The 20351-nt window shown below is 47.5% G+C and overlaps 2 protein-coding genes across 2 annotated transcripts; one reads left to right on the top strand and one right to left on the bottom strand.

The window, feature by feature from the left end:
• The first annotated feature begins 243 nt into the window (after positions 1 to 243).
• LOC123452446 (zinc finger protein 2-like) lies at positions 244 to 861 on the top strand. The gene has a single exon (XM_045129094.1). It carries the CDS (start codon positions 244 to 246, stop codon positions 745 to 747), a length of 504 nt encoding a protein of 167 aa, XP_044985029.1. The 3' UTR covers positions 748 to 861.
• A 10546-nt stretch (positions 862 to 11407) lies between these two features.
• On the bottom strand, positions 11408 to 18764 carry LOC123451972 (ribosome biogenesis protein BOP1 homolog). Its single transcript, XM_045128543.1, has 17 exons — positions 18500 to 18764; positions 18294 to 18407; positions 18038 to 18195; positions 17493 to 17610; positions 16897 to 16998; positions 15997 to 16156; positions 15707 to 15815; positions 15504 to 15606; positions 15228 to 15378; positions 14583 to 14715; positions 14403 to 14506; positions 14255 to 14325; positions 14113 to 14173; positions 13570 to 13797; positions 13320 to 13404; positions 12467 to 12645; positions 11408 to 11783 (listed from the first exon to the last, which is right to left on the bottom strand). The coding sequence occupies exons 1-17, from the start codon at positions 18626 to 18628 to the stop codon at positions 11698 to 11700; spliced, it is 2091 nt and encodes a 696-aa protein (XP_044984478.1). The 5' UTR covers positions 18629 to 18764; the 3' UTR covers positions 11408 to 11697.
• Between the last annotated feature and the right edge of the window lie 1587 nt (positions 18765 to 20351).

The raw sequence follows: 20351 nt of genomic DNA, 5'->3' as shown, positions 1-20351 counted from the left end.
GTTGCTCTTACGCTCGACGGTCGGCAGGCCGCGGACCGCGCCAGGAGATATTTGCGACTGGGAGGACACACATCCTGTCGAACCTAAGATCCGGCGGGCTGGCTGCTCTTTATATACCGGCGCAATGGTTCAGAGACTTCACACCGCCGCGCGCCACTGGTTCCTCATTCCTCCTCCTTAGTCCACACGCTCCCGCCCGCGCGCACCATCTTCGACGTGCCGGCTCGGCTCCGTCCATCCACCATGGAAGGCGAGGCGCCGCACCACCAGCTGCTGCTGCTGCACGGCCTCTGCCTCGACCTCTGCCTCGACACCGCGACGCACCAGCGCGACGTCCGGCGCCAGGCGTCCCCCTCTGCCGCTGCAGCCGCCGTGGAGAGCGAGCGCCGGCACAGCTACGCGCGGGAGGCCTTCTCCTGCAACTACTGCCAGCGCAAGTTCTTCACCTCGCAGGCGCTCGGCGGCCACCAGAACGCCCACAAGCTCGAGCGCACCCTCGCCAAGCACAGCCGCGACGCCTACGCGGCCAACAATGCCGCCGCCGCCGCCACCACTCCTCCCTCCCCTTTCGTCGCCCGCAGCTGGCTCCACGGCGGCGGGGACCTCTGGGCCTACGCTGCTTCACCTTCACCCGCGACGAGCATGGTCATGGGCTTCGGCTTGGGCGGCTGGGCTGGCATACGCAGCAGCACCACGACGGCCGGCGGGGAGGGCACGGTCGAGATGGACTTGTCGCTCAGGCTCTGAGCAGTGAGCACCACGACGGCCGGCCGGCGGAGTACATTCTTGCGGCAGCGCCTGCATGCGCCTAGCGTGCCAAATACTAGTACCTGGCGATTGGTTAATCGTTAAGTAATAAGTACTGAGATTATATATACTACATTCTCCATTTTATATACAAAGCCTACAAACTCATATTACATGTGTCAAAACAAAAATTAATGAAACAACTGTTCAAATTGCCCGACTGATTTTCATGTTTTATAAGGTGCTCCGAGGGATTGACACGCGTCACCTCGACCCTACACACCGCCTTCCTCAACCAAGCAATCGTGTCCCTCTCGATTGAGCGGCCAACTCTCCTCTTTCTCTCTCCCCGCTCCCTCCTTGCTCTCTTCTCTCTCGAGGGTTGTCCCTCTACCCATGCCCTCTCTCCACCCGTCTAGCGAACATGTTGTTCATTTTCATGTTTTATAAGGTGCTCCGAGGGATCGACACGCGTCACCTGTGCCCTACGCACCGTCCATCTAGCGAACCTTATCCCCTTCCTCGGCCGAGCAATTGTCTTCCTCTCGATCGAGCGGCCGACTGTTAGAGCATATATCTCCATATGTGCTTTTGGTAATTGATGACAATTCCTATGGACTAATGGTTGCCTTAAGTTATATTTATAGGATTTGTCCATAGGCACTTCTTGAAGTCCATCTGTTGGGTTCAAGGAGTTTATATGATGACCAAGATGGTATTCAAGGTATTATCAAAAGAATGGTCATAGAGACACTAGGTTGATCCAGATCTCAGACAAAGAGTAAATCAAGATGATCAACATACAAAGCGTATAAGATGTACCGAGAGGGATCATGTGATCCCATGGTATGGTAAGCATTGTCCATTACGTGTTTGTGTACTAACCCATGGTCTTTGTGAGACTCCTATGTGGGGGTTAGGTGTGCTTCCATGGGCTTGCGTCAAAAGGAAGATCTCATACAACTCATGAAGGATGACGTCAAGTGGTGATCGTCATCAAGATTGTGGTGTGCAAGTTCAAGTGGATCAGCACGAATATATCATTAAAAGTATTGTTAATGATCATGTGTTGATAAGGACAAGCTCATGTGCTAACCAGGACAAGATCAAGATAAGCATTCCTGAGCACTACATGCTTGATTCTTGTGGATGTTCACATGGTGGTCAAATGAAGATGAATACATAAGCTAGGCTTTTCACATTGTGTATGGGAGAGCTGCTTGAAGACTTCATCATGTCTTGCTTTCAACTTGAGCCAAGAAGGACAACAACATCAAGCTCAAGTGAAAGGGCTAACTCAAAGGTATCAGTTCATTTGACGTTAGTGGTGCGGAGTGATGATCAGTGAATAAAAGTATACACTCAAGTACGGATCATCGGTACCCCTTTTATAATTCTTGAGTCTTTAGGGATCCCGCACTATTAAGAGGGGATCACAGGTTTTGTGATGAACTTGCTCAAACTAGATATCCACTGTTCTGCTCTTACGACATCTCCACTGCTCTGCTATTATCAGAAAACAGGACCAGTGCCTCGGACATCCGGCCTCCTCCGGACGTCCGAGGCCCGGACATCCGGACTCCTCCGGGCGTCCGAGGCCCGGACGTCCGGCCAGCTCCGGAAATCCGGAACTATGCACCAGAGAAACTTGAGTTCTATAACTCGGATTTCCAGCTCCCTCCGGACATCCGAGCGCCGGACGTCCGACCAGCTTCGGAAATCCGGAGCCTTGCACCAGAAGAACATAAGCTCTATAACCGGCTCCCTCCGGACGTCCGAGGCCCGGACGTCCGTCCCCTTTCGGAAATCCGGAACCTCCCACCAGAAGAAGTTGAGTCGAATAACTCGGATTTCCGGTCTTCTCCGGACGTCCGGTCGCTATTCAATTCACAGTATTTTCAGTGATATCTACAGGCCTCGGACGACCGACCCCTGTCGGACGTCCGACCCCTCGCGGACGCCCGGACTTCCGGAAACTGTCGGAAGTCTGGACCCTGTGTGACTTAAAGCGTCCCCAACGGCTGTTTTTCTCTCCCCACTATAAATACCCCCCTCCCACTTCGTGAGAGGGCAGCCCAACATAGCCTTATCCTCATAAGAACACATTTCTACCTCACACACATTTGCTCACACCAAATCTTAGATCCCAAGAGCATTTGTGAGCCCCTTTGAGAGTTGTTCCAATCAAAAGATAGATCGTCTCCCTCTCCTCCTCTCAACCCAAGCTAATTGAGATTTGAGCAAGTTTTGAGCATTCCCCGTGATCTTGTTACTCTTGGAGGTTGGAAACTCCTAGGCGGTAGGAGTTCTTCGGAGAGGAATCAATATGTGTGATTTCCGCCGGAAAAGTTTGTGAGGGTTTGGAAGCCACCTCAAAGGCTTACCACTAGTGGTTGAGAAACGCCTTCGTGGTGTTATCTCAAAGGGAGAATAGGGTGAGCCTTCGTGGCATTGGTGTGCCTTCGTGGCAACATCCACCTCTCTAACGGTGACTAGCTTCCCTCCAAGGAAGTGAACATCGGGATACATCTTCGTCTCAGTGACCTTGGTTATCCTTACCCCTAACTCCTTACTTGTGGTTTACTTGTGTTACTTGAGCATACATACATTGCATATTGGTTGTGCTTATTATATTGTGTTGGCTATTTCTTGTACAAGATTAATCATTCAAGCATACCCTCTATATCCACACGTTCACACTTGCAGCTTTTGATATATCGTGTGATATAGTGTGATCTAGTATCTTGTGTCATTCACCTACTTGTCGTGTGATATAGCTCAAGTAAGTTTGTGTAACTTACTTGTGCTTGTTAGTAACTGTATTGTGTCCATCTTGATAGATCGTGTTGTTGATACACGTTGCAGTGCCTAGTGCATTTAGGATTTGTGCTTCACAAGTACCCTCTTAGTTTATTTCCGCATTAGGTTCAAGCCAAATCCGAAGAAATTTTTAAATAGCCTATTCAGCCCCCCCCCCTCTAGGCGTCATCGAGGTCTTTTCACCGACTCTCCTCTTTCTCTCTCCCCGCTCCCTCCTTGCTCTCTTCTCTCTCGAGGGCCGTCCCTCTACCCATGCCCTCTCTCCACCCGTCTAGTGAACATGTTGTTGATTTTCATGATTTATAAGCCGCCCCGAGGGATCGAGACGCGTCACCTGTGCCCTATGCACCGTCCATCTAGCGAACCTTATCCCCTTCCTCGGCCGAGTAATTGTCTTCCTCTCGATCGAGCGACCGACTCTCCTCTTTCTCTCTCCCCGCTCCCTCCTTGCTCTCTTCTCTCTCGAGGGTCGTCCCTCTACCCATGCCCTCTCTCCACCCGTCTAGCGAACATGTTGTTGATTTTCATGATTTATAAGCCGCCCCGAGGGATCAACACGCGTCACCTGTGCCCTACGCACCGTCCATCTAGCGAACCTTATCCCCTTCCTCGGCCGAGCAATTGTCTTCCTCTCGATCGAGTGACCGACTCTCCTCTTTCTCTCTCTCCACTCCCTCCTTGCTCTCTTCACTCTCGAGGGCCGTCCCTCTACCCATGCCATCTCTCCACCCGTCTAGCGACCATGTTGTTGATTTTCATGATTTATAAGCCGCCCCGAGGGATCGACACGCGTCACCTGTGCCCTACGCACCGTCCATCTAGCGAACCTTATCCCCTTCCTCGGCCGAGCAATTGTCTTCCTCTCGATCGAGCGACCGACTCTCCTCTTTCTCTCTCCCCGCTCCCTCCTTGCTCTCTTCTCTCTCGAGGGCCGTCCCTCTACCTATGCCCTCTCTCCACCCGTCTAGCGAACATGTTGTTGATTTTCATGATTTATAAGCCGCCCCGAGGGATCGACACACGTCACTTGTGCCCTACGCACCGCCCATCTAGCGAACCTTATCCCCTTCCTCGGCCGAGCAATTGTCTTCCTCTCGATCGAGCGACCGACTCTCCTCTTTCTCTCTCCCCGCTCCCTCCTTGCTCTCTTCTCTCTCGAGGGCCGTCCCTCTACCCATGCCCTCTCTCCACCCGTCTAGCGAACATGTTGTTGATTTTCATGATTTATAAGCCACCCCGAGGGATCGACACGCGTCACCTGTGCCCTACGCACCGTCCATCTAGCGAACCTTATCCCCTTCCTCGGCCGAGCGATTGTCTTCCTGTCGATCCAGCGACCGACTCTCCTCTTTCTCTCTCCCCGTTCCCTCCTTGCTCTCTTCTCTCTCGAGGGTCGTCCCTCTACCCATGCCCTCTCTCCACCCGTCTAGCGAACATGTTGTTGATTTTCATGATTTATAAGCCGCCCCGAGGGACCGACACGCGTCACCTGTGCCCTACGCACCGTCCATCTAGCGAACCTTATCCCCTTCCTCGGCCGAGCAATTGTCTTCCTCTCGATCGAGCGACCGACTCTCCTCTTTCTCTCTCCCCGCTCCCTCCTTGCTCTCTTCTCTCTCGAGGGCCGTCCCTCTACCCATGCCCTCTCTCCACCCGTCTAGCGAACATGTTGTTGATTTTCATGATTTATAGGCCGCCCCGAGGGATCGACACGCGTCACCTGTGCCCAACGCACCGTCCATCTAGCGAACCTTATCCCCTTCCTCGGTCGAGCAATTGTCTTCCTCTCGATCGAGCGACCGACTCTCCTCTTTCTCTCTCCCCACTCCCTCCTTGCTCTCTTATCTCTCGAGGGCCGTCCCTCTACCCATGCCCTCTCTCCACCCGTCAAGCGAACATGTTGCTGATTTTCATGATTTATAAGCCGCCCCGAGGGATCGACACGCGTCACCTGTGCCCTACCCACCGTCCATCTAGCGAACCTTATCCCCTTCCTCGGCCGAGCAATTGTCTTCCTCTCGATGGAGCGACCGACTCTCCTCTTTCTCTCTCCCCGCTCCCTCCTTGCTCTCTTCTCTCTCGAGGGCCGTCCCTCTACCCATGCCCTCTCTCCACCCGTCTAGCGAACATGTTGTTGATTTTCATGATTTATAGGCCGCCCCGAGGGATCGACACGCGTCACCTGTGCCCTACGCACCGTCCATCTAGCGAACCTTATCACCTTCCTCGGCCGAGCAATTGTCTTCCTCTCAATCGAGCGACCGACTCTCCTCTTTCTCTCTCCCCGCTCCCTCCTTGCTCTCTTCTCTCTCGAGGGCCGTCCCTCTACCCATGCCCTCTCTCCACCCGTCTAGGGAACATGTTGTTGATTTTCATGATTTCTAAGCCGCCCCGAGGGATCGACACACGTCACCTGTGCCCTACACACCGTCCATCTAGCTAACCTTATCCCCTTCCTCGGCCGAGCAATTGTCTTCCTCTCGATCGAGCGACCGACTCTCTTCTTTCTCTCTCCCCGCTCCCTCCTTGCTCTCTTCTCTCTCGAGGGCCGTCCCTCTACCCATGCCCTCTCTCCACCCGTCTAGCGAACATGTTGTTGATTTTCATGATTTATAAGACGCCCCGAGGGATAGACACGCGTCACCTGTGCCCTACGTACCATCCATCTAGCGAACCTTATCCCTTCCTCGGCCGAGCAATTGTCTTCCTCTCGATCGAGCGACCGACTCTCCTCTTTCTCTCTCCCCGCTCCCTCCTTGCTCTCTTCTCTCTCGAGGGTCGTCCCTCTACCCATGCCCTCTCTCCACCCGTCCAGCGAACATGTTGTTGATTTTCATGATTTATAAGCCGCCCCGAGGGACCGACACGCGTCACCTGTGCCCTACGCACCGTCCATCTAGCGAACCTTATCCCCTTCCTCAGCCGAGCAATTGTCTTCCGCTCGATCCAGCGACCGACTCTCCTCTTTCTCTCTCCCCGCTCCCTCCTTGCTCTCTTCTCTCTCGAGGGCCGTCCCTCTACCCATGCCCTCTCTCCACCCGTCTAGCGAACATGTTGTTGATTTTCATGATTTATAAGCCACCCCGAGGGATCGACACGCGTCACCTGTGCCCTACGCACCGTCCATCTAGCGAACCTTATCCCCTTCCTCGGTCGAGCAATTGTCTTCCTCTCGATCGAGCGACCAACTCGCCTCTTTCTCTCTCCCCGCTCCCTCCTTGCTCTCTTCTCTCTCGAGAGCCGTCCCTCTACCCATGCCCTCTCTCCACCCGTCTAGCGAACATGTTGTTTATTTTCATGATTTATAAGCCGCCCCGAGGGATCGACACGCGTCACCTGTGCCCTACGCACCGTCCATCTAGCGAACCTTATCCCCTTCCTCGGCCGAGCAATTGTCTTCCTCTCGATCGAGCGACCGACTCTCCTCTTTCTCTCTCCCCGCTCCCTCCTTGCTCTCTTCTCTCTCGAGGGCGTCCCTCTACCCATGCCCTCTCTCCACCCGTCTAGCGAACATGTTGTTGATTTTCATGATTTATAAGCCGCCCCGAGGGATCGACACGCGACACTTGTGCCCTACGCACCGTCCATCTAGTGAACCTTATCCCCTTCCTCGGCCGAGCAATTGTCTTCCTCTCGATCGAGCGACCGACTCTCCTCTTTCTCTCTCCCCGCTCCCTCCTTGCTCTCTTCTCTCTCGAGGGCCTTCCCTCTAGCCATGCCCTCTCTCCACCCGTCTAGCGAACATGTTGTTGATTTTCATGATTTATAAGCCGCCCCGAGGGATCGACACGCGTCACATGTGCCCTACGCACCGTCCATCTAGCGAACCTTATCCCCTTCCTCGGCCGAGCAATTGTCTTACTCTCGATCGAGCGACCGACTCTCCTCTTTCTCTCTCCCCGCTCCCTCCTTGCTCTCTTCTCTCTCGAGGGCCGTCCCTCTACCCATGCCCTTTCTCCACCCGTCTAGAGAACATGTTGTTGATTTTCATGATTTATAAGCCACCCCGAGGGATCGACACGCGTCACCTGTGCCCTACGCACCGTCCATCTAGCGAACCTTATCCCCTTCCTCGGCCGAGCAATTGTCTTCCTCTCGATCGATCGACCGACTCTCCTCTTTCTCTCTCCCCGCTCCCTCCTTGCTCTCTTCTCTCTCGAGGGCCGTCCCTCTACCCATGCCCTCTCTCCACCCGTCTAGCGAACATGTTGTTGATTTTCATGATTTATAAGCCGCCCCGAGGGATCGACACGCGTCACTTGTGCCCTACGCATCGTCCATCTAGGGAACCTTATCCCCTTCCTCGGCCGAGCAATTGTCTTCCTCTCGATCGAGCGACCGACTCTCCTCTTTCTCTCTCCCCGCTCCCTCCTTGCTCTCTTCTCTCTCGAGGGTCGTCCCTCTACCCATGCCCTCTCTCCATGCGTCTAGCGAACATGTTGTTGGTGTTGTGATGGCTGCTGGTGCTGCACATGACGACGGTGTAGCAAGGCGCACGCTCGTCGCGCCCGTGCATGCTGCAATCGGAGGCCATGCATGTTTTCCGGCGGGTGTAGCAGCCCGTGATGCTCCGACTCATCCCGTCACGGCAATCGTTGTTGCCGCCTGCGAGGGCAGGCTGCCTGCCGACGAGCGCCGATGTGCAACGATGCCACTGCCTCTACTTCAAGTGAGCTGCGGGTGCTGCGGGGAGGGGCTCGTCGGTGTGGCTATGCGGTGTCGTCGGGGCCACCGATGCTAGGATGGAGCGTCGCGGGGTCGCCGGTGTTGCTATGCAGCGTCATGGAGGTCGTCGGTGTTTCTGTGCAGCGTCACCAGGTACGCCGATGCCGCAATGCAGCATCGTCGGAGTTGTCGGCGTTACTATGCATCATCGGAGTTGTCGGCGTTACTATGCATCAGCGTCGGGGTTTCTATGCAACGTCGTTGGGGGGCACCGGTGTTGCTATGCAGCGTCGCCGGGTACGTCGTTGCTGCGATGCAGCATCACCGGAATTGCCGGTGTTGCTATGCATCGTCGTCAGTGTTTCTATGCAACATCGTTGGGGGTTGCCGGTGTTGTTATGCAGCGTCGCCGGGTTGTCGGTGTTGTGACGTAACCTCACCGGCGCTTCAACGAAGCATTTGTGGTGTCATGGGTTGCTGCGTTGAAGCGTCGCATGTCCGATGGGGGGGTCCTACACCGCTCCGATCAGTGCAAACTTGTGAAATGAGAGTAAGATCCAGGATGAGGAAGACGAGCTATGTTTACACGAGCTTGTGATCGAAACGTCAAAATCGCCTAATCGGCCGGCTTGCGAGGCGGCTTGTCTTTCTCCGAGATCAGCAGTTGATGGGTAGCAGCCACCAAGTTAATATCTACTAAGTCAATATTATAAGTCAGCTTGTCTCCTTATTTGCCGTGTAAATTAATATATACTTTTTCTTTCATGCACATCAAATTAATGATCTCACTCTTGTATGCATGCAAGGTTAATTAATGTCCTTCTTTGTTAATATTACGAGGCAAACACTATTAATATTATATTGATTAGTGTTAGTGGCTTGTATATCTGCAAATTATAATTTTGATAATGATCTTATACAGAAAAATAGAGGAAGTACCTAGTGCGGAGGATTGTTTCAGCTCAGCGATCTACTATAATATACTCCTTTAGTACCTAGTTCTTCCTAACTATAAGTATTTAGGTATACAGTGAGTATATCGTGTTTGAGATATATCTATATTAGAGGATCTACAACCGGATCTCTCGTATCCGTCGTAAACGTCCGGACAGGTTGTCTCATGAGTGACCGGTCACAAAAACGCAATCCAACTGATCCTTCATACATGTCTCAAACAATCGGACTGACCGGCACCCCTCATATCCATCTTAAATACGAGGACGATATAAGGGCTCGCGGACGTGTCCGGCACACCCGGTCAGTCTGCCACGTAGGACACGGCCCTACCCCGGACCACATTTTTTTATTATTATTATTTTCTTTTTCTCTTTTTTCTTCTTCATCAATCATGTGCAAGTGACCGGACATATAAGAAAAAATGTCAGAAGTGCAGATGCGCGAATGAAAAAGTAGAGCCTCAAAACGGATACATCCGATCACTGATCGGACGTGCCATATAAAGGATCATATTTGTTAAGTACGGTTGGACGCGCCTGTGTAAAGAATCATATTTGTTAAGTCCGGTTGGACGCGTCCGTGTAAAAAATCATATTTATTAAGTCCGGTTGTAAATGATCTTAGACCCTGTTTGGTTCCAAATAAGTCATCAACTTATAAGTTGAAAAGTACAAAAATGAACTTATTTTGCCAAACAGACTCAACTTATAAGTCACCTCAACTTATAAGTAATAAGTTGCTCCACCCCAACTTAAAACTTATAAGTCACCCTTTTTACATAGAAAGGTGACTTATAAGTCAGATGACAACCAAACAGACATGACTTATAAATCACTGATTTTAAGTCACCCGACTTATTGAAACTAAACAGGGCCTTACAAGGAAGCATTTATTAAGTCCGGCTGGACGCCTCCGTGTAAAAAATCATATTTATTAAGTCTTTTTTTATGCAATTATATTTATTAAGTCTGGCCGTAGATGATCTTACGAGGGAGCAGGAGGTTGAAATATGTATACTACGTATACACGCTGAACTGGATCCAGTTTTTTTTATTACGTTTATATGGTTTGTTTGTACTTGTGCTTTTATAGTAGAGCCGGGTCATTTTTAGAAAGAAAAAAAAAACAGTAGTCCAGTGCAGCAGTGCTAACACCGCACGTATGTGTACATATATAGAAGTAGCTTCTTCAGCACTGCACCATGCGTATTTCCTTTTCTTACTTAGACGTGAGGTCCGGTTCTTGTCCATCGGGTCGACATTTCTTGAAAGTTACTCCCTCCGTTTCTAAATATAAGTTTTTTAAGCGATTTCATTAAGGAACTACATACGAAACAAAATGAGTGAATCTACATTCTAAAGTATGTCTATATACATCTCTATGTAATCCTCTAGTAAAATCTCTAAAAAGACTTATATTATAAAACAGAGGGAGTACTTGCTTAGCTGAACGACGGGAGAAGGCCATTTTCTCACCAGCTAACCCCTAACGGCAAAAACATTGCTTTGCCGCCGTGTCCTGCTCCCTGCCTATTACAACACCTAGCTGCTACACCAGGTCAGATATCCACCATGATCTGAATGCATTTTTACCCATACCCATACAACATTTGGGGGCAGATGTGAGATGTGCGATCCTGACACATGCTTAGGGATTTATTGATACCATGCGCTAAAGAAAAAAAAAATATAAAGCATGCACTTTTTAAGATATTCTCACTTTTGCCTTGATTCCATGAAGGACTTATTCTAATCCTATGTCGACCAAGAAATAACCATTTCTAAAGCACATCTGTTGAAATTAGTTTACCAGGTGCGAGGGGGGCGATAGTTTTCTAAAGCAGAAAATGGAGTTGTGCACAGTGCCCTTGGAAATCAGAATCGGGTAGCCACAATTCAGCATCGTTCAACCTGCGCCCATCCCTGCAAATTAGAATAATTTGATGTCAAAGCAACCAAAAAAGTTTTACCCTGCTGCGATTGCACCCAAAAATAACATTCATTGCGATTGCGACTTGCTTGGAACCACGCAAGCCTGCATCTCTCTCTCTCTCTTCAGGTGAATCTAAAGAGCGCCTTCAAAGGCCTTCAACAGAGGCGAACACCACGACGGCTCAGCCTCTAGGCAATGAGGCTGGCGGCAGCAGCAGCTATGTTGATGCACAGCTGCATTGGCCTGGGAGACCATGTAACTCAGCAAGAATAAACCACACCAAACATAAGTTGCAACATCCTGACGGCTCAAAATTACCAGTAACTTCTCTTTTCAGTCCCTGCTGTCATTACACGGCTGATCTTGCCACGGCGCTGCACCTCATCTAATTGTTATACATAATGACGAGAAATAAGAAGATACAACAATCTCTCCAAACAAAACTGTGATAGCACGATACGTGATCCTTCCTGGCTCCGGTCTGTGACTCTTGACAGAACGGCAGAACAAAATCATCATGAAAATCTACCAGTCGAAATTGCCGCCTAAATCACATGCTCCTTGAAAGCATCGTCATCAGTCACAGTAAAGCCGAATCACCGAGTCGGCGCCGGCGGTGAACAACCACGGTTGTCTCGGGTGGAATTTGCAATCCAAAACTCCTGCACAGCAACAAAACCATAAACCTATAGTTCAGATACTTGCCTTGCAATATTCGCATAATGTGTGGTTAACAGGTTATGCGAAATATTGTACTTTCAGTAACAGGAAACATAATATAAATACATATTTTCTTCTACGCATACAAATTTGATCCTGCCCAAATCTTGAATTTGCCAATGCATCCTTGTGGGCCCATATACCTAGGAGATCTCTATATCTAGAGTGCTTGGTTCAATGGACTCAAACTAACTTTCTTCCCTATGGACTAAATTCAATTTAACAAGAGATGTGCTAAAACAACATTACAGGCTCAATATTACGCTAGTCTATCCCTGGTTCTCAATAAATAAATAAATCCAAGCACCAATAAAGCAGGTACAGCTATAAGCAATTTATTGTACTTTGTAAGAAGTAATCAAATAGGAGAACATCGCATATCAGCACAAGCACATGTATGCTTCAGTTCAAACTCGCATCATATGGATTCGAGAACTCCAGAATGCAAGGTTCAACACGAAGTATATGACTTGCATCCTTTGAGTGAAAAACATAATAATGTAAACAGAGTTTAACTACTGTCATATATCTACTTTGATCAAAATGTCTATGAGTGCAAATAAGAATCAACAAAAGATGTAAAATAATGCAAATCATAGAAACCACATGTTGTATGACAAAATACCTCTTCTATCTGAACTCAAATGGCCACGAAGAATCTCCAATGGTACAATAAGTGGGTTCTGGTTGAGATCAGCATAAACCATCCCATGGAACACATGAGCTGTACAATCCTCCGATGACGAGGCAAAAAGAGGGTATCTCCGGTGGAAAGTAACACTGGTTATATCCTTCTTGTGGTTCCTGAAATAAATAAAATACAAAACATAAACTCATACAGAACAGTATAAATATAACTAGTGGGTACTATCCAAAAAAACAATTGTATCTAATGGTTTTTTTTTTAAAACAAGGCAGTAACTAGAAACGGAAAAAACATGAATTTTTTTACAGTACAAACCATTCAAAAAAAACTAGACTAAGCAGTGTAAATCATAAACACTTGCGCATAGCGGTGATGTCGAGAAGGAAAAGGTCGGCATGACTTTGAAGGCTACCATAAAGGAATCATCTGTGGCCGCATCAGATAGCAAAGCATGTGGCATGTACTGTTTCTTGATTAAAATAGGTGGCCATATCAGATAGAAAAGCATGTGGCCCATACTGTGCATTGTTATTAAAGTACTTACTAATTGGTACTCCCTCCGTTCCATAATTCCTGTTGTGGTTTTAGTTCAAATTTTCAACTGAAACCACAATAAGACTTATGGAACCGAGGAAGTACATAGAAAGTGTTAAGTTGGCCAAACCAAATTTGAACAAAGAAAAGCTAAAATAATATTACTTCCATCCCAAATTACTTGTCTTAGATTTTTCTAGATACGGATGTACCTAACACTAAAAGAAGTAATTCAGGACGGGGGGAGTAGCAACCAACTGCCTAAAACGCTAACACTAGCAATTTACAGAAGTCGTACTTTAACATCTTGTATGGTCTTGTAGATAGATCAGTGTCAAACCAACATAATTTGCCATCTTTACTTCCCACAATAACATTATCACCTGCACGAAAGAATTGCAATGCCATTAATAAGGCAATTCAACAAACAGTGTCGCACTACCATTAATTTAACAACTGGTTCACAGCGCTTTGAATAGCAAGGCAATATGAAGCAACTCAAGATTTATCAACTGGTAAATTAGTAATCAAGTTGATTTTATACGTACCACCAGGATGGATGGAGATAGAGGAAATTTCCCGGAGACCTGACTCCAGCTTTTTGACTACCTCTGCCTTTTGGAGATCATAAACCTGAACAAACTTCTTAGTGGCAACAAAGAACATCTTTTGAGTTGGATGGAATACGGCTGCAACAGGGAGTCCCGGCAATTTACGGAAAGGATGGTGAGAATGCTTCTTGGAGAGCTGATGCAACAGCACAGCCCTTGATTCACGTACAGAGGAATTAAGGAAGACAAACAGAAGAATAGATATTCAAAATGTGAAGAATCTGTGTACACACTATATGTTGGCGGGGATGCATATCTACAGTAACTATGAATTGAAAGAGTGACACCCAATAAAGAAAGAAAAGCACATAGCCCTGAAACAAAGAAAGAAAAGCCAATTTTACTGCAGCACACACTATAGAACCATCGCAAATGATTATCTTGATATAGTTAGAATGTTGCATGGCAGCTCCAAGATTTAAACATATTGGTTATTGTGTTCAAGCATCACTTATAAATTAAACAAAGCAAACAGGATATCAGTTGGCACAACTGTCGTGAAATAGTCTCCCTTTGAATGCCACTCCACAGTTGATGCAGCCTGAACAATAGAACAGATGTAAGCATGCGAACAATAACCTACGCATTTAGGAGAATGATAAGTAACCCTCAGGTATTATACCCTATGATGAATCAATGTGATTCCGTCGAATTTCTCATTCTTCACCCACCTCACAGCTGGTTTCTTATCACCTGCAATATAATTAAATAGTTAAGAACACAGTGAATAAGGTAGGTGGAAGAATTGTTTGAGTGACAACTACTATTACCATCATCTTCAGGGGTCTGTTCCTCGACATGGAGGAGCTGTTTTGTCCTCACTTGAGTTTCCTCATCCCCCACCTCAGCGTTAAGAAGTAGAAGATCACGGCCACTGCACAAAATAAGATGAATGATGAAAAAGTGTAACGCCAAAAAATGAAGTATACTTGTGAATAGCGAAGGCATACACAATAGCAGCCAGAATGGGCCTCTCAGGTGAAGGATTCCACGAAATATGATGGACATCAGCACCAACATTGAAAACCTTAAGACAGCGACCAGTTTCAACCTCCCAAACACGAATTGTTCCATCAGATGAACCTTCAGCAAAGAAGAACTGTAATATAAGACAGTGCCATGCTCAAGTTGATCAGATCATTTCATGGAGCAAAAGAGCCTGTTCACGGATTTATCTTGTCCAATTCCTCATCATTGTACAAACATAAGACCCTCTTATGGAATCATGCGATTAAATCAATGATATTTGGCACAACAGTTATGTTTTACAGCACTGTCATTTACTACTCCCTCCGTCCGGAATTACTTGTCATAGAAATGGATGCATCTAGACATATTTTAATTCTAGATACATCCATTTCTTTCCATTTTGGTGACAAGTAATTCCGGACGGAGGGAGTACTTCTGTATATCATGCATACTAATAAAGTTAGTTACATTGAAAGTGCCAAGTGTCTTCTATGAAATGGTCTGACCAAACATCGGAGTTCAAAGCAAATTGACTAATAACATTGAGTTCATTACCATTTGAACTATCAGAACATTATCATATATATTCAGGAAGAACATAGAAAATAAATATCTACAGTCTATACCTGATGCTATCCACTGGCCTGTTGTTTCAACTGACAGCGACGTCACTGGACCACCATGGCCCTTGAACTCAAGGTAACAAGTTCGTGGATATGGCCTCAGATCCTTTTTACTAGGTAACTTTGGCCTGAGTGACTCAGGATCAATGTTTATCTGTGGTATTGTCAAATAATCATCATGAATTGAAAAGAAGATCACGATGTTTAATGATGAACTAGAATCCAGGCAATAAAGGCCCTTATATATAGTTATGAAAAGAAGATAGATCCTTGACTTACACGCTTCTTGCGAGTTCTAGGACATAGATAAAGATCTAGGCACCGATCAAATCCTTCCCTAAGTGCCTTCTCGTAGGCAGGCACACTTCTAAGAGATTCGAATCTGCATACTCGACACAAAATAAAGGGGCCACATAACTAAATTTCCTCAGACGAATCAGACCATGCATAAGAAAAATCATAATGACAATAAAAAATTATACCGTCGTGGGATGAATTTTGGCCGGTCCTCCTCATACATAAGCTGGTATTTATCTATCTCCTCTTGTGTGGGAATATATTCAACAGAAGGATTATACGACTCCTCATGACCTGAATAGAAAAAATTAATAGCAACATACAGAATGAATAGAACATCAACTAAGGAACAGAAATGCCCAGTGCAAAACTGTTTCACATCATTCCAACAGAATGGGAGGTCATCAGGTCAAATAGATTGCTGGATAGCTTTTCAAATAAGCATGACAGGACTTGCAAAATGATAGCATGGTACCTGGCAAATTTGGTTTAGGTGCAGGAATGTAGCTCAAGCCTTGCCGCTTATTGTCTGCTGTATCAGTGTCATCTCCCCACAAGAGATAATAGTTTGGTTCATCCTTTGGCTTGTCAAACTTGATCCATCCTTTACGAATGGCTCTAACAAGTTTAACAACCTGCCATAAAGAAAAACAATGAGGTAAAAGATATAGTAAATAGCGATGCCAACTAATTATTAGTTATAAATGGCAGGCAAGAAACGTGATAGCACAAATGCAATTCCAAAGCAGTTTCAGAAAGAAACTAACAAATAAATCCTCTGGAAATTGAGGTTATTTGATCCGTATTAACAGCATATAATCTAAAATTCTTGCCAACAAGAAAGCATATACAACAAGAATCCAAAGCAGTTTCAGATGGTACCTAAAAATTAGCCATATGGCTACTAAGTCTGTTTATGGAGTACTAATATCACATGGTCTTATTCAGTGGTTGCCCACAAAAATCTAGGCAACCGAACAACAGTGGAAGTTAAACTAACATTATCAATCCCTTGCTGCAACATGCTATAAATTAGAAAAGCGCAATCTAAAATCTAAACAGTAAACACTCGCAGGCAGACAGCAAAAATATAAAAGCTAGAAACACCTCACAATCATGAACTGGGTTATTAAAGCAGGCACCCATGGCCTGCCAACAATCATCAGTCCACTGTCTCACAAACTTCTTAGACCATTCTGTATAAAACATATTTCAATAGGGTATTTCTTTTCTTAAGCAAGATACTTCAGATCTCGAACAAACAGATTAACAAGACATCCAGACAGTTAGTTCTATCTTATTAGAAATTAAAGAGCATGTAGATTTTATCAAAAGCACTAGCATAAAATAAAAGATAAGGAAACTGGAGATATACCTTCTTTTGCTCCCACTTTGAGGGCACAAATCGCCTCTTTGGCTCAGGAGCGTTAGAAAGTGGATGGCCTTTATCAGCATATTCAAACCAGTCAACATAATCCTACGAGAAAAGTTTACTCAGCCGATGTTGAGCATAATAGTTACATGTGTAGAAAATGGAAGGAAACCATAAATTGTAAAAGAAATAACTTCAATGATCAGCATATTCAAATCAGTAAGCAAAGTGCCATGAGAAGTTTACTCGGTCTGTGTTGAACATTATGTAGAGAAAATGAAAGAAACCATGAACTGTAAAGAATAGCTTTAATTTGCATGCATGTACATAATCCCCACTGACATTTCAACTACAGGTTAAATTATTACCTATACAGGTCAGTACAAATTACATTCGTAAAGAATCAGTGTTATGCATGATGCTTGTAAATGTTAACATGGACTTCGCTTCTAAATGTTCATCATACAGATGTACAAGCATAGTGACTGTAGCAAATAATAACCACTAAGCAGACCAACTGGGTCGTTTTTTTTACAAAGTACTTGTTACAAAATGAACGCTTCAAATAAATGTTCGGTGATTTTGGCAGTTAAACTTACTGGATATGGATCAACATTGGCGTGTGGAGTCTTCCCCTTCATCAGTCTACTAATTATCTTCGCTTCTTCCTTGGTAATCTTCACCTCCTCGCCATTATAATAATCCCAAATATTTCTCCTATACTTGGCAACAGCAGGAAGTGAGGATGGGGCATTTAATCAGTAAGGTAACCCAGACCCGCCTAAGTTAGCATCAGACAATATATGAATGAATGTAAGGGATGAAAACCAATTTGACTCCATATCATGCAAGACTGCAGGGATACTAGGCAAGGCTTTCTCATATCAGTTGAGTATGCAAACTCTAAAATCAGAGCTGGGCATAGGATAGCTAGTTTTGGAGTATGACAGACTGGAGTGAGATGATAAAAGGCACTTATACTGAAGCTGCGTCACGAAATATGGCCGTTTGTTCAGCTCCTGTTTTCTTAGCTGCAAGTTGCATCATACGGATAACTAATCACATCCTGAAGTTCTCATTGGGCGCATAGTCAGTTGGGTACGCGACCCCATATATAGCCGACAATCGAGTTGGAGCCTCGTACCAGTCATCCTTGTTATCTTGGCTGCTGAGGAACCTCTCGATTCTGCCATCCCTGTCCCGCTTCTTGATCTTCCTCCCTTCGATGTCGTACCCGATGTGCTCCTCGTCCTTGTACCACGTATTAAGCGGCACGTCCCCGACGGTGTTCCGCGGCGCAACCTGCAGCACAAGAATGCCAATTTGATGATGATAATAGCCTTCGAGCCCGTCCATCCCCGGGTAACGCAGCTCAAATGGCCGCGGAGCAGGTAAGTCACCTCGTCCTCGGAGGAGTCGCTCTCCTCCGCCGCGGCATCATCCTCCTCCTCAAGGCCGTCGGAGTCGGAGTCGGCGTCGGAGCCCTCGCCGCTGTCCTCGAACGACAGCGATGCCTGCGGCGGCAGCCAGGACAGCCAATCAGCGCCAATCCGGATACTAATAATGAGAAGAAAATCGATAGGGGGGACGGGGAGCGGAGGCGCACCTCGTCGTCGTCCTCGCCCTCGGACAAGGCGCTGTCGCTCCACGGCGAGTCGTCGGCGGAGAGGTCGGCGGTGTCATCCTCCACGCCGGGGGAGAGGACGGCCTTGTCTTCTTCCTCGCCGCGCCCCATTCCGGACGGCGAGAGGCGCGGGGGTTCGGGTGGCGCGGTGGTGGAGGGAGGGGAGGAGGCCGCCGCCTGGGCTGCTAGGGTTTTAGGAGGGGACGGACGGAGGGGAAAGAGTGTTCCTTCGTTTTGCTCCTCGGTCGAATGGATGGACGGAAGAAGAAAGCCCCATTGCCCATTAACACGCACGGGCCGGGCCGGGCCAGGCTTCTGTTTTCCTTCCCACCATAGGCCTCATGCCAGCCCAGGTGACCAACATAAAAGTTTTTCCTTTTTTTTTTTGGTTCTTCATGATGTTTCTATTTTCTGATATTTCTTTTAGGAAAATGCGGCGTCGAGATTCAACATTAAGTAAGCATGTTAAAAAAATGAAGGCTGCTACAAATTAGCCGGTTGATCTGCCTAACTAGTTGTTCGGTTGCATGTTATCAGTGATGCAGCGACCTGCATCTTCCTCCTCTCACGCATACTATTCTTCTCTCCTCCCGCTTGCAACAGCCTCTAGCTAGTAGTGCTTACTCGTCAGAGAACCAGCGCCCATCGATGGAGTGTTGATTCTCAGTCAAAGCAACCCAATCAGAGCCGCCGGTGACCACTACATCGCATCACCGGGAGCTATCAGGGTTCTGCAAAAAAAAGGTAACACTGACCACGGCAAAAAAAACTTCAGTGCAGCAACTTTCATCGAAGCACCACACGGCGAAGCACCGGCGGTGCCAGGCGGCCCTTCATTGCAGCCTCGGTAGCGCCTGACGACGCTCAATTGCAATCCCCGACAGTGCTCCATTGGAACCTCAACGAGTTTCAACGACCCGTGCACACTTCATTGCATCTCCGGCGAGCTTCAATGCAGCCCCGGCGTCGCTTCATTGCAGCCCAGACGAAGATCAATGACCATGTGTGGCGCTCCATTGCAGCCTCCTACAACGCTCCATTGCAGCCCCGACACGCTTCACTACAGCATCGCGAACGAAGCATGGTGCGTCGGACGTCGGTGTAGCACCACGAACACGTCGCATCGGACGCCGCTTTTGCAGCACCATGAGCGCGGTCGCCCCAGCAAGATCCACGGCCAACCGGTGCTACAAGGCCCGCCACAACCTGTCTGCTGCAAAAGAGTCATCACACCGGTGCGTCAGGGTGCTGCCGACGAAACATTGCATCGGAGCCTCGGTGTCTCTACTGCATGGTGAGAGTTGTATTCTAGCACCGGTCACATCGACAAGTGCTCGTGATTTGGGCTTGGCTGCCGGGGTGAGCTACGAGCGAGATGAGAAGGGATGCTTTGGGATTGCTGCTAGAGCGGTGCATGGGCCAATGAGGACGTGTGGCAAGCGTCAAAGGCGGATGACGAATTGGCAAATTCAGTCGAATGATTTAGAACATTTTCCTAACAAAATTGTAAGGTATAAGAGCATCTCTAGCAGGTCCGTATAAAGTGGTCAAATTCGTATTTTTTTGCGTTTTACAGTTTTGGTCGCAAAAAATGTGCAGAACAAATATCATAAAGGTGGTCCAACCCGTAAATTTTTAAGGGGCATGGAAAAGCCACACCCGAAACCTTATTTTTGAAGGTTGGAAGGCCAATCCTAGGGGGGCGTATACCGGTCAAACCTCGTTGGAGCAAACACGCCTCCGCGGAGTTTGCTGGAATCCGCCCTAAACTTGCCGGAATTCATCACCGCACGCCGGAAAAGGCCGCTGGACGCCGCAATCGATCGCTGACGAT

This window comes from Hordeum vulgare, chromosome 5H, assembly GCF_904849725.1.
Source record: "Hordeum vulgare subsp. vulgare chromosome 5H, MorexV3_pseudomolecules_assembly, whole genome shotgun sequence".
Taxonomy (NCBI): Eukaryota; Viridiplantae; Streptophyta; class Magnoliopsida; order Poales; family Poaceae; genus Hordeum; species Hordeum vulgare.
Note: the sequence above shows the minus strand (reverse complement) of the source record. Positions and strands in the feature narration are given on the sequence as shown.

What these genes read in the sequence shown, in the direction of transcription:
- LOC123452446 (XM_045129094.1), top strand. Translation starts at nt 244, where the DNA reads ATGGAAGGCGAGGCGCCGCACCACCAGCTGCTGCTGCTGCACGGCCTC.
- LOC123451972 (XM_045128543.1), bottom strand. Translation starts at nt 18,628, where the DNA reads ATGGGGCGCGGCGAGGAAGAAGACAAGGCCGTCCTCTCCCCCGGCGTG. An exon ending in GCGACTCCTCCGAGGACGAG is followed by an intron (nt 18,196 to 18,293) that starts GTGACTTACCTG and finishes CTTGTGCTGCAG; the next exon opens with GTTGCGCCGCGGAACACCGT. An exon ending in CAAAGTGGGAGCAAAAGAAG is followed by an intron (nt 16,157 to 16,896) that starts GTATATCTCCAG and finishes TCTTTATGGCAG; the next exon opens with GTTGTTAAACTTGTTAGAGC.